General features: G+C 40.0%; 1 protein-coding gene across 1 annotated transcript in view; it reads right to left on the reverse strand.

Moving 5' to 3' along the window:
- LOC124144982 (CTD nuclear envelope phosphatase 1-like) overlaps positions 1 to 17,280 on the reverse strand; it is a 36,904-nt gene that overhangs the window by 8,220 nt on the left and 11,404 nt on the right. The window contains exons 2-4 of the mRNA XM_046514606.2: positions 4,968 to 5,034; positions 1,730 to 1,848; positions 597 to 668 (exon numbers count right to left, since the gene is read on the reverse strand). Coding sequence (XP_046370562.1) covers positions 597 to 668; positions 1,730 to 1,848; positions 4,968 to 5,034 — 258 coding nt within the window. The remainder of the gene's footprint in view (positions 1 to 596; positions 669 to 1,729; positions 1,849 to 4,967; positions 5,035 to 17,280) is intronic.

Genomic DNA, 17,280 nt, shown 5'->3' on the forward strand with positions numbered 1-17,280 from the left:
AATCAGTGCACGGAAAATCTCCAATATCAATAAACAATTCATGACCCTTATGGGCAAAAAAATGAAGCCAGAGCTCAAAATCACATTATCACATTTACCTTCGCCCTCAATTGTTGAATAAAACCAAGAGGTGAGGTCAAATGATTCTTTACGTTGTTTTCAACATGTTCAAGATTATTGCATTTCAATAGCAATGTGGATGCACACGTGTGTGGCTGCTTGACAGTGCTTGTACCAGTCCAGACTAATGCTGGTTTTATAGTGCTAGCCCACCAAGATACCATGCTGCAGTTTAACATACCCCACTCAGACACATTAAACTGACTTCGAGCAGACCCGTCCTTGTTTTATCCGCGTCAAGAACTAGAATTTTTTTAATTCTTTTGGAATGAAGCAGCCAGGAGACTGAACCACCAACCTTCCGCTCTCCGGGCAGTTGCTAGATCACTATCCATTATCCACTATCCACACGATCACTAGGTGGTCGATTAAAACCAAGATCTAAGAAAATAGTTTGAACTAACATAAAGCATGTTCCAATATTATGTAGTGTAGTGTGTTCCAAAAGGAATAGGAGAATAATTAAATATACTTACAACTTCCAAAAAATAATCAACATGTGGCCTTTTATGCACGAAGAATCTGACTGGATGTCGGTCTATTGTAACCTGAAAACAAGATGACATAAATGTAATATTATCCACACAAGAGATGTAGATACTAATATCTATCTATCTGCACAAGCACCTCAGCTCAAAACACAATTTCTACCAATCTCATTAAATTCAGATCTTAGTGCTCACAACCACGAAACAAAGATCTGAGGACATCCCATTAAAGGTCCCACAGAACAACCTTTCACAAACTTTGATTAACCAATGAATCGACCAACAACAAGTCAACATTAGCCAATCAGCTTCTCGCACTAAACAGCTCTAGTTTCAAACTGGCAACTTCCATTCAAGGCCATGCTCTGAAAACTTCAATTTAAATTTTGAAAACTGAAGAAAACATTCTGGAATGGAATGTCTATTCCGTTCAAATGTTCATCCCAATGAAGCTAGAGATAGATGATGATTTGGACAGCATCAGTTGTTCAGGCCGTAAATGTCAGAATACCCTATGTTAACAACTTCTAGGCTGCATGATTAGAAAACAAATTCGGACTGAAACGTTCCCAATCTGGAAAGCGACGTTCTGATTGGTCAGCTGAAAGGTCATTCTGACGTGACCTGTAATGGGATGTCCTCAGATCTTTGCTTGACCCGTGAAGATCCGGGGTGGACTAGGTCTTCAGCAACCCATGCTTGCCGTAAAAGGCGACTATGCTTGTCGTAAGAGGCGACTAACGGGATCGGGTGGTCAGGCTCGCTGACTTGGTTGATGTATGTCATCGATCCCAATTGAGTGGATCGATGCCCATGTTGTCAATCACTGGATTGTCTGGTCCAGACTTGATTATTTACAGACCGCCGTCATATAGCTGGAATATTGCTGAGTGCGGTGATAACAACAAACAAACAAACAAACAGATTTTTGCTAACAAGAAATAAGTTCCAAATTTAAATGTTTTTCGATATTTGGATTTATTAGATTGATCTATTACAAACATAAAAGTTGATGCTTCACATTCAATAGAAATTCTTCAAAATAATTTACATGACATACAAGCATAAACACAACATGATAATACATCCAAGTATATCTGAAATGTGTGGAGTAAACTCACTTTTAGAACAAAGTCTGGAGGTGTCCCAGGTTTCACCGTCTGTCTTAGAACACCGTCGTGATGTGAATGTATAAGTGTTTCATCAAGATCCAACACTAAAACCTTCCTTTTTAACATACCTGAAACATGACAGAACAAACCTGAAATATGGCTCAACACACCTGAAACATTGCACAACACACCTACTGCACACCTGAAACATGGCACAACACACCTGAAACATTGCACAACACACCTACTGCACATCTGAAATATGGCACAACACACCTGAAACATTGCACAACACACCTACTGCACACCTGAAACATGGCTCAACACACCTGAAACATTGCACAACACACCTACTGCACACCTGAAACGTGGCTCAACACACCTGAAACATTGCACAACACACCTACTGCACACCTGAAATATGGCACAACACACCTGAAACATTGCACAACACACCTACTGCGCACCTGAAATATGGCACAACACACCTGAAACATTGCACAACACACCTACTGCACACCTGAAATATGGCACAACACACCTGAAACATTGCACAACACACCTACTGCACACCTGAAACATGGCTCAACACACCTGAAACATTGCACAACACACCTACTGCACACCTGAAACATTGCTCAACACACCTGAAACATTGCACAATACACCTACTGCACACCTGAAACGTGGCTCAACACACCTGAAACATTGCACAACACACCTACTGCACACCTGAAATATGGCACAACACACCTGAAACATTGCACAACACACCTACTGCACACCTGAAATATGGCACAACACACCTGAAACATTGCACAACACACCTACTGCACACCTGAAACATGGCTCAACACACCTGAAACATTGCACAACACACCTACTGCACACCTGAAACATGGCACAACACACCTGAAACATTGCACAACACACCTACTGCACACCTGAAACATGGCTCAACACACCTGAAACATTGCACAACACACCTACTGCACACCTGAAACATGGCACAACACACCTGAAACATTGCACAACACACCTACTGCACACCTGAAACATGGCACAACACACCTGAAACATCGCACCACAAACCTGAAACATCGCACATCACACCTACTGCACACCTGAAACATGGCACATCACACCTGAAACATCACACAACACAAAAATAATCACACATAATACCTCAAACACCACAACACAACCAGCCGTAGATTTTAACCCCTCTCTCAGCAATATTCCAGCCATGTGACAGAGGGGACACAAGAATTTGGTTTCACACAATTTGTTATCTCTGAGCTGTGCTGACCTTAAAATTTGTAAAATAGTTCATATTTCCGCACATATTGACTTGCCATACATACTTTCACTATTGCAGGAACTGCGACTCTGCATCTTGTAACCTGCAATTTTATGTTTCATTTCATTTCAAAAGGCTGTCCGACAATGACAGCAAAAGGAGTGACTTATTCCTAAATACTGGTGATGCAGTTGCCAAATCAGAGCTGGTTAGTGTGAAACCTCTGACTGGCCAATCAAAATAGATTTTCCGAAGTCGTACAGAATCATATTTATTTCAACTTGAATCTTGCAGAAAATCTTCACTGTTCCTATGACAACAACTCAAAACAATCAGTCCCGGTTTCAAATCAAAAGCTAAGAAATACACCAATAACAGTACGCTTAAATTTATGCCACTTCCAACAATGTTCCAGCTAGGGGAAACCAAACACAGGCTTCAAGAATAGTATCTGTGTCCGGAATTAAACCCGAGTCTTCACCTTAACCACTGGCTTAACCCACTCTCAGTATACATCACACTCTGTTAGGCCTGTGGATCCACATTAAGGAGGATCTTGAATGTTTGCTCTTGGAGTGGAATCATGTGACTACCTTAACTTGTATGGTGTGAGTATGGTTTTACGCCGCTTTTAGCAATATTCCAGCAATATCACGGCGGGGGACACCAGAAATGAGCTTCACACATTGCATCCATGTCGGGAATAAAGGCTAGGCTACCCGACCACCCCTAGTGTTAACAATAAAGGGGGGCTGGGATCCTTGAGGTCTTCTTCCAGTGGCATTTGAATCTAGGGACCCCCTCAAACTTTTTTTCAATTTCATACTTAATTTTTAACACAGTGAAGACAAGAATCCCTGGATCTAAAATCAAACATTCCTAAACCATTCAAACGTTTAAGACACGGACTAGCACCTGTTTCTTTCACAGACAAGGAGCTATGAGTGTTCAAAATGAATGGGGTTCTGAGGTCCTTCCTTTTGAATTCTGTAATTCTCTGAACCTTTTAACTTTTATCATTAGACAAGGTCCCAAATCAGCACAGCATGGTCACATAAACATATTTCAACTTTTGAATTTTTACAAGAGGGGAATGACAAGGACCCCCTGATTTCAATATACTAAACTTTAGGGCTGGAACAAGTCCAAATTTACTACCCGGGTACCCATCCCTCTATTACCCTACCCTACCCAGGTACCCGCTGTTGATCTCAAGAGACAGGTTCCAAAATGTCCCATTGGGAATAGTTTGACCGTAGCCCCGGCAAAATGTGTTTAGATACATAATAAATTGATCTGGTCATGAATAGACTGAAGTTTTATCTTCATTCAAACACATAAACGTCAGAAGGAATGCGTGCATAGTCAGAAAGAAATGCGAACATTAGTGACCTGTAGTATAACCATGGATCATTTTTGTCATTAAACAATATATCACATGACTAACCACGGGTCCAGGTAGTACTGTGGGTACCCGGGCCCTACTCAGTACCCACCAGACCCAAGTACCCGAGTTACCCGTCCCAGCTCTACTAAACTTCAAATATTGCATTGGAGCTTGGCACAACTAAGGGACACAACTCTGTACAGCATGGTCTGTCCCAGAATATCTACAGGACATGCAAGACAACATGTCGTGCTGGCTAGGGACTAATGTTAGTCTCTGATATAATATAATTTTTATAGAAACAAAGAACTACATCTACATTGAAATGGAGCCTGACAGAGATGAGAGATTCATAACAAATCTAAAGTTGCTTCATTTAGAGCTATATCATTATACTACGGTTAGGGCTGGACGCAAGGGAAAATGATTATAATGGTTTAGAGACTGGAGACAGGCTATACAGGCTCGTGATTGCCCTTCCTCAACACAGTGACATACATCTAGGAGAACAATTTGGCATATTGGGTTGAGGTCAACGGCTGATAAGAAGGACAACTCACTTAATCTGTGTTTGGACAGAGGTGACAATGGTATCATCTCGTACTTCACCGTCTGATGTTGTATCACCTGAAAACAGAAATTTAGAATCAGTTGATATGTACATATATACCACAGGTGATGCTAACGTGGGTACAATGTTACACCAATACAGCAATCTCCACAGTATGTCAAGGTAGACTTGCAAAGTGAACAAGATGGCAACTAGGTCACCTAGTTGTGTTGTTTGTGTGTTTGTTGTTTAACGCCGCACTCAGCAATTTTCCAGCTATATGACGGCGGTCTGTAAATAATGAGTCTGGACCATGCAAACCAGTGATTGATATCATGAACATTGATCTATGCAATTGGGATACGATGACCTGCAACTACCACCTGATTCCATCAGTCGCTTCTTACGACAAGAATGGGTTCTGTAAACCAATTTTAACCAAGATATTCAGAGGTATGTCTAGGTAGACATAGCAGATATGCAAAGTGAGCAATGGCGGCCACTGGGTCACCTTGTTGTGATGGCTGTATCATCTACAAATAGTGCACATTTAATGATATCGCTATGACATTCCTGCTGGTAAACATATTTGCCTACTTAAAGACAAAACAAATAACAGCATGTTTGAAATAAGGACAACTTATAGGAACACAAAGATATATGCCAGGTTTATCCATGAAACAAAAAATGCATGCATGTGTGTCATCGTGCATGGGCACTCAGAAATATTCAAGCTGAATAAAGACAGGCTGAAAATAACTGCGTGACCCAAACTATCGGGTACAATGACACGCCATCAACCATGTCTCCAAGCCTGACCCCGCTCATTCATGAAGTCATTTGATACCAACAGCATAGATTGCTAGAGACCAAATCTAACATGGAGTCTACACAACCGTTGAAATTCATTTCATTGTTTGCTTGTCATCAGCGCATAGGTATTATTTATGTTCCAATGGTGAAGGAAAAAAATGACAGTCATGTCAGTTTATTTTTAAAATTAAAAATCTGATGAGATTGTTCAGGTGGAGACAGCTTTTTCACATGTATGGATTTGCTTAAGAATGGGTATTGGTTAAACATGTTAAAGAAAGTTGATTTTGATTCATTAAAAAAATGTAGATTATTTTTTCTCTATGTTTTACAGTTTACTTCTTCATTATACAGATCATTATTTAATTCCTTCATTAATCTGTTCCATATTTATTTCAATTATTGCTAAGTGACCTTGCATTCATGTTACATGTTTGATGTTTGCATGTTTGATGTTTACATGATTTACCTACATTGTTTTCGGATCATTTCAATTTCTAGTACATTGACCAATTTTCATCCAATATGTTTTGAATATTTCTCTAACTTGGAAATGAAATACCAGTCATAACAACATCCTACCTAATGCAGATAAAATCAGGTAAAATCAGGTAAAACCAGGAAAAATCCCTGCTATCGACACGTGTTGATGTCACACATATCAACCCATGTCACAACACCTGATACCGTTCACCCCAGCTACAACCCACACAATCATTACCTTCTTGAAGAGCACAACGATCTCTCACAGCAATACAGAGTGAGAAACAGTATTACAACAGAAGCCCAAGACAAAGCTCAATGGTTAAATTACCTCCTGGACTCGGGTACTTTCCTTATTTAGTATGGTTTCCTTAATTGCAAGAACAAGTGTTATACATGAATGAGGAATTTGGTTGAACACCAAACTTATTTCTATATCATGGCAATAAAAATGTGTGAAGTTTCCAAATTTCCATTAAGGTTCAATTAGCCTGCTATGTCGACGAAAAACAAAAATTGGGTTCACTTTGGTGACAAAGACTAACCAGTTTGGGTTCAATGCTCATGATGTCAATCACTGGATTGTCTGGTCCAGACTCGATTATTTTACAGACCGCCGTAACATAGCTGAAAGATTGCTGAGTGAGGCGTTAAACAACAAACAAACAAACAAACAGCAATATATGATGCCTCCGGAGAAAAATAATTCACATGACCACTCCTGAAAGTAAACTAATAAATAAAAGTTACACTAGATCAATAACCTTATGACATCTAACATTACATATGACAACTGTACATCTAACCAGGTCAGGCAGTATTCCGAGGAAAGGAGATAAACATAGATCAAGTGTGGAGAGTGGCTCCGTGGCCCCATGGGGACGCTGGATAAGTATTTTGGTCACCAGCAATATATTTGAGTTGTAATAGGCAACTAAATGGATTGGGTAGCTAAACATTTAAGTAGAGGATAAATCACAAGTGCTGTATAATATGGGAAATACCAACCAAGTTTTAATTAAACTATCGGTTAACAGGACATTGATATTTCCCATATTATAAAATCACATGGAGAATACTATTTAACATTTCCACCACAAAGTGTTTCCCATTTAACAAATACATCAAATTTGTTGAAATATTAAAGTTCAATTTGACAAAAATAATTGAATGAGGACATGTAGCATATTTGAAACATTAAATGAAAACAATAATGATTCATTATGTTGTATCTGATCATATAGGTGGTGTAATTTCACAACCATGGTGAATCGAACCAAGCTGCGCTCGGGCAGATAGGTCACTTCAGTATGTTTTAGTCAGTTTCTTTCTGATAAAAATCTGGTGCCATTTGACTGGAACTGGACTGTGAGTGAGTGAGTGAGTTGGGTTTAACGCCGCTTTTAACAGTATTTCAGTTATATGACGGCGTGTCAGCTTAATGTGGGAGGAAAGCCCCAAGTGATGCAGGTCTCACACATTTTCCACTTCGGTGAAACCCACGAGCACGGGTTCTGGTGCTGACTAACCTAGAAACATAATCGGGACGAACCGGGATTCGAACTCACAATCATAGGTTTCTGGCATGCCCAAGGGACGCAACCCTGCACAGCGAATAGCGGCGCCTTAGACGACTGTGCCACCCGTGCCCTGTTTTCCAGTGGGCATTAGTCCTTGCACTAATAGGACATAAAATATAAAATCCAGTGATTGACATCATGAGCATCGATCTACGCATCTGCGATATGATGACATGCATCAACCAATCACCAAGTCTGCCCACCCAATCCATTTATTTGCTCTTACGACAGCATAGGTTGCTAGGGACCTATATTTTTAACTGAAGTTTCCATGGGTCTGATGTCACATGATAATTTGAGAGTGCTCACTGTTGTCTCTTGGGGATTACATTACACAAGGGCCACAAGATCTGTGTGAGATGGGAGTTTGAGGAACGAATCAAGCTGCTATGTTGGACGACTGTATTCTGCGTGTTTGGTGGGTTGCTTACTGAAAAAATGTTGTATTTTTTTGGTTCTGATCAGGACTTTTGGGACAGTAACCATGGTAACTATTTACAGAATGGTTGTTCTTGTGACCAGTTGTCTGCAAGATTTGATTCGGGGGAACATTTAACATCTAATGCCTGGCTGCTTCACACATTTTCCATGAGAGTGGATGGTTCGACTTTCTCAGCATGCTCAGCACTATTTCTGATGAATCGCAAGCTCTACTCATGCCAAAAGTGTGTCGATGACTTTCTAATCTCAAGGTCACACTCAACGAGGCTTCCATCAGCAGACAACAGAGAATAAATGAAAAAAGAATCCAACCCAAGTCTGGAATAGCCTCAGTTCTTGGAATGAAGCATTGATCTGGGCTCCATCTGAATTTTAGTTTATATTTTCTAGACATATAAAATACTTTTCAATTCAGTAACTTTATTTCTGAAACAAAATAACTGGAAAATAGTTTAAACTTGAGTTAATCCCACGTTGCTGACCGAATCGGATTTTGCGTCAGTGTAAAGACAATTCTACAAATATTCCTGGGACATATATCTACCACTATGGGACAAGACATAAGACAACAAAAAGGTGTCTCTATGTACAATTTGTTTACTCATACCAAGATTAAGGTCATGAGACAGCCAGTATTGTTATGTTATTTCACGTAAATCAAAGACTTGACATCTAAGATTACGATCTAACAGCACCATAAATCACACATTATTTTATAATCTGGATCAGATGACAAATTTCCTCAATCAGTCATATCCTTAGTGTGATTCAGTCTTAGAAAAGGTCTCCAGCAAACAATGCTTGTCGTAACAGGCGACTAAATGGATCGGGTAGTCAAGCTTGCTGACTTGGTTCATTTGCATGTGATTGTATCCAAATTGCGTGGATCCACGCTCATGATGTCAATCACTAGATTGGCTGGTCCAGTCTTGATTATTTACAGACCATCATACAGCTGGAATATTGCTGAGTATTGCATGAAACAACAAATAAAGAGAACGAACAGTAATGGCTGCAACACATCACGAGCCACAAGCAACTCATGTTTAGGTCATGTTTCGGTGGGGATGTTTACAATGGCTAGTTGTATCAAGATGGTAACTTCAACAATAAATAACAAAGCAATGGTATTTTCTATAATTTATAGAATTTATAATACTTTTAAAATGCCAAAGAAAATAGTGACATCATCAGTTTATTCAATTCAACTTTAGGGATTGCAAAAAACATCACAAATTAAGAATCAAAATGTCTTGAAGACACAAAAATATAAAAGTGGGATTAATTTCTGTTTATATCTGCTGAGATGCACCAGAGTTCCAGAAAGGTGTTCTCCTGAACATGCTTGAGAGGAATTGCACAACAAACTACTTCAAGATGTTTCCATTTCCCAGCCATTACTCAGAGCATCTACAGAGACCGGTGAGTCAGGACCCACATCTGCAATGAGTGCGTGAGTTTTGTTTTTAACACCACTTTGAACAGAATTTCAGTTACATTACAGTGTCTTTTTGATGTTGAAGGATGCCGATCTCAAGACGTTTACCACTTTGGTGAAACTCAACAGCACAGGGATGGTGCAGACAAATCTAGAAACATAATCAGGGCAAATACGACATTGAAACTTGTGGTCAGGTTACTTGTACACCGGTTTGTGCCACGCTTTCTCCGAAATCTGCATTGTTTGTTGTTTAATGTCGCACTCAGCAATATTCAAGGTATATGATAGCAGTCTGTAAATAATCGAATCAGGACAAGATAATCCTGTGATTGACACATGCATCAACCTCGTTGCCAAACAAGACCACCCGATCTACTGAATCTGGACAAGATAATCCCGTGATTGAAACATGTATCTATCTAATCACCAAACCAGACCACCCGGTCTACTAATCTGGACAAGATAATCCTGTGAATGACACTTCCTTCGTATACCCATGAAGATCCGGGGTAGAATAGGTCTTCAACAACCTATGCTTGCCGTAAAAGGCAACTATGCTTGTCATAAGAGACGACTAACGGGATCGGGTGGTCAGGCTCGCTGACTTGCTTGATGCATGTCATCGACCCAAATGCGTGGATCGATGCTCATGATATTAATCACTGGATTGTCTGGTCCAGTGAGTGAGTGAGTGAGTTGGGTTTAAGGCCGCTTTTAACAGTATTCCAGTTATATCACGGCGGGTCAGCTTAATGTTGGAGGAAAGCCCCAAGTGATGCAGGTCTCGGACGTTTACCACTTCGGTGAAACCCACGAGCACTGGTATGGTGCTGACAAACCTAGAAACATAATTGGGGTGAACCGGGATTCCAACCCACAATCATAGGTTTCTGGCGTGCCCAAGAGTCGCAACTCTGCACAGCGAACCACCACCCGTGCCCCCGTCTGGTCCAGACTCGATTATTTACACAGATCGCCGGAATAAGCTGGAATATTGCTGAGTGCGATGTAAAACTAAAAACAAACAAGCATCAATGACATGTATTGCCAGAAATTGTAACAAAATATGTAACAAACAGAATGACACTGCAATGAGGGACTCTGCTTGTTTCTAGCAACAGCAGCTTATGGCCAGTGGGCGAGTGTCCAATACTCTCCCATTGCTATCCCAAACATCAACACATAATCCTAAGAACCAAAATATTGACACACAATCCCACAACCACAAGGACACACACATCCTCTTGGCAAGGTCACAAGGCAAGGTCACGGAGCAGTGGTTCGGCTGATCCAGTCTGACAGACGTGTATTAACAGGCTTTCTTCTATTTGTAATGAACGACAGAATGGCAGATACCCATTAGCAGAAGAGGCATTGTTTGACTTGTCGGTATAATCAATGTCAGAACTGACGACAGGATAAATCATTCATAAGGCAGGCACTGCACCGTCAAAGTATTCTAAATGCGAAAACACACTTTGACGAGGAGTGACAAGTATAGTGGGACTGTTTCGAGCAGCGTTTTACCAGACACAAACTGTGTTTGCCTTTTATCAATACATATTGTGCATGGACGCAAATAATTTATACTGAGACTCCTATTTGATCGTTGATGCAAGAAAGTAGGGCTTTTTCAAGATTGCAGATCGCTTGTCACATACCAGTATGACTGATATTTGTGTATACCAATCAAAAGACATTAATAACACCATATTCTTTTATATTCTTATACATACATACAGATATGAACTATACTATATGAACTATACAGTTGTAATATGAATTGGGTGTTCTTTAACACTTCTTTTGATTCCTCGACTCCAAAATAGATTGACCCATGCAAATGACCCATGTGTTAACCAAACAAAATACAAGAATCTCTGAAGTAGATTTTATTGAAGAGTGAGTGAGTGAGTGAGTTTGTTTTTACACCGCTTTTAGCAATATTCCAGCAATATCACGGCGGGGGACACCAGAAATGGGCTTCACACATTGTACCCATGTCGGGAATCGAACCTGGGTCTTCGGCGTGACGAGCGAACGTTGTAACCACCAGGCTACCCGACCGCCCCTTTTTATGGAAGAAAGATTAAGACTTGAGGATGGATTTATGCCGCTTTTAGCAATATTCCAGCAATATCACTGCGGGGGGGGGGGGGGGGACACCAGAAATGGGCTTCACACAGAGGATACAGAAACCATACCACACCTATTTTGGGAATGGCAAAAGGTACACCAATCTGGTCTTATATGGAAAACAGAACATTCATATTTCAAAAGAAAACATAACTAGGGTATACCTTACAAAACAACAATCCTGTAAACTCGATAACATTGGGTAGAAAAAATTCATATTTAACAAAAGATTTCAACACAAAATGACAACATTCCAGGAATCCCAATGGGAGCTCACTCAGTACTACTTTCTGACAAACATATTTCAACAAGTACTGGTCAAGCTGTCATATACTCTTCTCTCAAGGTACAGCAACAATATGTTTAATAAAAAAAACTGTAAAATGAAAAGTTAGCCATGAATGAGTGGATGTTGTTTAATGCCACAGTCAGATTATTCAAGTTACACCACCTCAATCATGTTTAACAGAACCACCTCCTTTGTCTAGCTTACACAGCATCTGGAGAGGGAGTATCAGTGTTGAACTGTGGCATACTATGTCTCTAAAACTGGCGTAAGTCCAGACTGGTACAAGCAGCCACTCACAGATACACAAGGTTGGCTTGTTGTTTAACGCCGCACTCAGCAATATTCCAGCTATATGACGGTGGTCTGTAAATAATCGAGTCTGGACCAGACAATCAAGTGATTAATATCACGAGCATCGATCCACGCATAAGATACACAAGGTGCTGGAAATCTGGTCCTGTATAAACTCACTGTAATAAGCAATATTAGTACCAGTAGTAGAGCTGATATATCTTGTCGTATTTTTACAGCCTACCCAAGTCTTGATAATCATCACTGTTTCAACAATATTCGTTTTCACACTTCACTTCTTGTTTACTCTGCACTATTTCAATTTCAGTGCAAAGTTGGTTGGTTGGTTGGTTGTTTAACGCCGCACTCAGCAATAATCCAGCTATATAACGGCGGTCTGTAAATAATTGAGTCTGGAACAGACAATCCAGTGACTGACATCATGAGCATCGATCCACTCAATTGGGATCGATGATATGCATCAACCAAGTCGGCGAGCCTGACCACCTGATCCTGTTAGTCGCCTCTTACAAGAAGCATAGTCGCCTTTTACGACAAGCATAGCCTCCTTTTACGGCAAGCATGGGTTCTCAACACAAATGACTGTAGGTGATATCTTTACAACACTATCAAATGCAATAAATTGCTAAATATGCACAGAGTGGAAGAAAGAGCTGCACTGGATATAAAGTGTTACATTCTCGCAATACCGTCCTAATTACTCTACAGAAGTGTGATGATATTTCAACCCCCATTGTCTGAATATCAAACGGTACAAATGTACAAAGCAAACACTCTTTGCCATTTTGCCTCCTCCGACTGAGAAGAGTAAATATGTCAGAAACTGTATCAAGGCTGAAAGGATTCTGAAAACCAACTAGCTTTCCTCCACAGAATGACAATGATTGTCCTACCTCGGGACTGTCTTACTTACGCATTGTGTTTTCTGCATAGGAACTAAATCATTCATCCTTTACAACGATCGACATAAACGCTCTACCACACTCACTGTCCCCGTCTCACTGCACCTGCTGTGCACAGCGATCAGCTGCACGGGGATAAGGCTGTTGTTCTTATCATGTTTATACTTAGACCTCAACAAATGTTTCAAATAGCAAACAGACCCCCGAAGATCCGGGGTAGAATAGGTCTTCAGCAACCCATGCTTGCCGTAAAAGGCGACTATGTTTGTCGTAATAGGCGACAAACGGGATCGGGTGGTCAGGCTCGCCGACTTGGTTGATGCATGTCATCGTATCCCAAATGCATGGATCGATGCTCATTATGTCAAACAAGCCCTGCCTCAACAAGACCACTGTTCTCACAAAAATTGACCACACAATCACATATCATCCGATTTGTACAATCTCATGGAGACTGCCTTTCATATTTTCCACTTGCCAGTCTCGTAACCATTTCCAAAATCACTTGACCTTTTACTGGTACTTATCTTTTGGACCAGTTTATCTGTTGAAGAATCTGGACCAAAATGTAGTTTACCATAACATCCACAAACAAACCTTTAAAACTATTTCTGGTCAACAATTGCACAATCTTAAGACATTTCATATTATATGTGTGACCATCACATTATTAGTCAATATGCTGCACTAGTCCTATCATCTTTGCCAAACTACCCAATGGTTAAGGTATAAGGACAAGTAGAGATGTGCCCTTTTATGTGAGTGAGCTAGTGAGTTGGGTTTAACGCCGCTTTTAACAGTATTCCAGTTATATCGCAGTATGTCAGTTTAATGTGGGAGGATAGCCCGAAGTGATGCAGGTCTCAGACGTTTACCACCTAAATGTTTTCATCATAAGGACTAGAGGACTAAAACTGTAAGTTTCTACTGCAGGTCAATGCCCCGGAAACAAACATGGAACATCATGCTTATCAACTTTTAAAAGGAAGTCACATTCATGAAGCACTTCCTCTCAGCAGATAAACTGGTGTATTTGTGGGTCCTTGCTTAAAGACGCACTCAGCAATATTCCAACTTTATAACTGCAGTTTTATCACGTCATGTCAGCTTAATGTGGGAGGAAAGCCCCAAGTGATGCAGGTCTCACATGTTTACCACTTCGGTGAAAACCACAAGCACGGGTATGGTGCTGACAAACCTAGAAACATTATCGGGGCAAACCGGGATTCGAACCTACAATCATAGGTTTCTGGCATGCCCAAGGGACGCAAATCTGCACAGCGAATAGCGGCGCCTTAGACGACTGAGCCACCCGTGCCCCGGAAGATGAATAGAATACAGACATCAAATGTCTAGTGCAAAAAACAACAAAATCAGTTTGAAATTAAGAGGGGTCCTGGGGTTCTAAGTTTGCTGAAGCATCTTCTGTTTGTTTGTTTTTTTGTTTAACCCCAGACTCAGCAACATTCCAGCTGTAAAATAATTGAGATCGATGACATGCATCAACCAAGTCAGCGAGTCTGACCACCTGATCCTGTTAGTTGCCTCTTACAACAAGCATAGTTGCCTTTTACAGCAAGCATGAGTTGCTGAAGACCTATTCTACCCCAGATCTTCATAGGGGGGCTAAAGCATCTAAATCTTGGGACCCCTGAAACTTGGAACAATATTTGAAATTAGGCATTTAAGCCAAGGGGTCTTGTCATATCCAGTGTTCATAATTAAGCATGAAAGTAAATTAGTCCTTGTCATGACCCTAATGTAAAAAGTCAAAAAATTAAGGGGGGGCGTTGATTTAAATATTATAGAAACAAACTTCAAGGACCTGAGAACCCTCATTAATTTTGAATGTTTTTACATTTAGCACCAAGGCAATGACAAGATCCCACTGACTTTCAAAATTAATTTCAAACACCGAACAATGATGAACATGATTAAACAATTTAACTATTATCATCATTATCAAACCAAATATAATTTGTGGCAAACCTGACAGTTTTATTGAGCTGCTGCAGGCTATAGTGAATTAGTTGTAGGAGTTTCTCTCCTCACTCCTCTGTCAGCCTCACAAGACATCATTAACCACATTGACCTTCATTCACCACTCGTCATTTTTACTGTCCCCGCTAGATTGCTTGTGCCAGAATGACAGACAATGTCATCAATACTGTGATCGAAATTAAGAACAAAGGTTAACAAGTCTTTGTCATAACCATGTTAAAAACTAAAGATCAAAGGGTCTTCAGAAAGAATCAAGTATCCATTGAATAAAATACATTCCAACACTGACCATGGTTTGATAAACAAAATAATAACATTTTAAATATTTTTTTTATTTTTTTTAACTTAAACCTGTTAAAGTGAACTCATATTTTCATGTTATAAAATAGTAAACTTGATTTTTTGGCCCATTTTTTCTTGTGTGGATCCACTGTGTATGTACCAAAGATCAATTGGAATCCCACAACAACAGCAAATTCCTCATCTAAATCTGACAACATACTGGCTTGGCTGCGTGAGGAGTTGATTAGTGATAACGAGAGCACTGATAACCTAGATCTGGGCATTAGCAGTGACCTTCATCGAAAGTTGTGTACTTCACATGATGGGTCTGTCGGCCATGCTTGTAATCAGGCGCTGGCAAGAAACCAGTACATCTCAATACACTGGACAGCCACTTCAGTATGTGCCTTGTTCGTCTCATGTATGCAACATCTTGACAGCCACACTTCGGTCATGGATTTTGAAAAAAAATACATCTTCCACAAAAAATATTCATAGACGTTTTCATATTCAGTAAATATATTAAAATCTCTCACTTTGTAGTGGGATTACTGTATTTGTCAAGTTTTTCTTCCGGTCCAAATTTACTTGGCCACGTTAGCGTGATTTCAGCATATGAAACTATTTAAGTTACCAGTCTAACATGAGAAAAACTGCCCAAGTGAGGTTGGTCATAGATGTGTGCCATGAAGAAGTGTGCCATGAAGAAGTGGTACTTGCAAATGAAGGTTCATAACAAGGGAGATTTTGGAATTCAAACCTAGGACCAGCAGATCCTGGCCTTACCAAGGTACACAACTCTGCAAACTAACAGTCTTGTCAAAAATCTTGTAACATCAACTTGCCTCTGGCATTATTTTCGGAGATGTACACCAATAATCAACTTGTGCCAAAAGACAACCACTTAAATACCATTTAATTTTACAGAGATAATTCACCAGTGACCAGCTTCATCGTGACCTTCTAGAGATGCAGGTTGCTGCAAGGCTTTCTTACTGTGTTTACTTTGGGCTGCCTTGATCAATAGGTGAAACTCCGGTTGGACAAACAGCTGTCCACCTACTTTCCAATGAATCTAGTCGTCATGATGAGAGTTAGATCTGGCCGTACTCAGAAACAACATTGTTTAACATTGTTCTATCACAGTACCATTTCTGATCAATATTCAATAATTGATCGATAACTGAGTATATGGGTTAAGCCTTAGAAATTCGTTTTTTGAAAGACCAGCCCAGAGGACTTGTGTAAAATATATTTCACTACTCCTGCAAAGTTGTAGCTAGTCCTTGAACAAGACAAATACAATTACTAGGTTCATGTTTTCTGTCAGTTTAATTCAGTTCCAATTCACCAGAATTAAGGCATTGAAAGCTGGTTCAGAATCATTGCCCTCAAATGATTCTCGTTATTGAAAAGTGCCATCAGCTGATTTTTACTCAGCACAATTTAGTAGACTCGGATCCATCAGAGAGTACTGTATTCTGCATAATAATCGCCCAGGGCACTCTCAGAATTATAAATATTATTAGAATTATGAGGATATTATTTTGGTGAAAAAAAAAAGTTGAATGATCGTTAATTTTGTGGTTTATGCTGACAGCCTGAAATGTTTATATACGACAGCTATATTTTTCCAGAATTTA

This window comes from Haliotis rufescens, unplaced genomic scaffold (assembly GCF_023055435.1).
Source record: "Haliotis rufescens isolate VD_foot unplaced genomic scaffold, xgHalRufe1.0.p SCAF_55, whole genome shotgun sequence".
Lineage (NCBI taxonomy): Eukaryota > Metazoa > Mollusca > Gastropoda > Lepetellida > Haliotidae > Haliotis > Haliotis rufescens.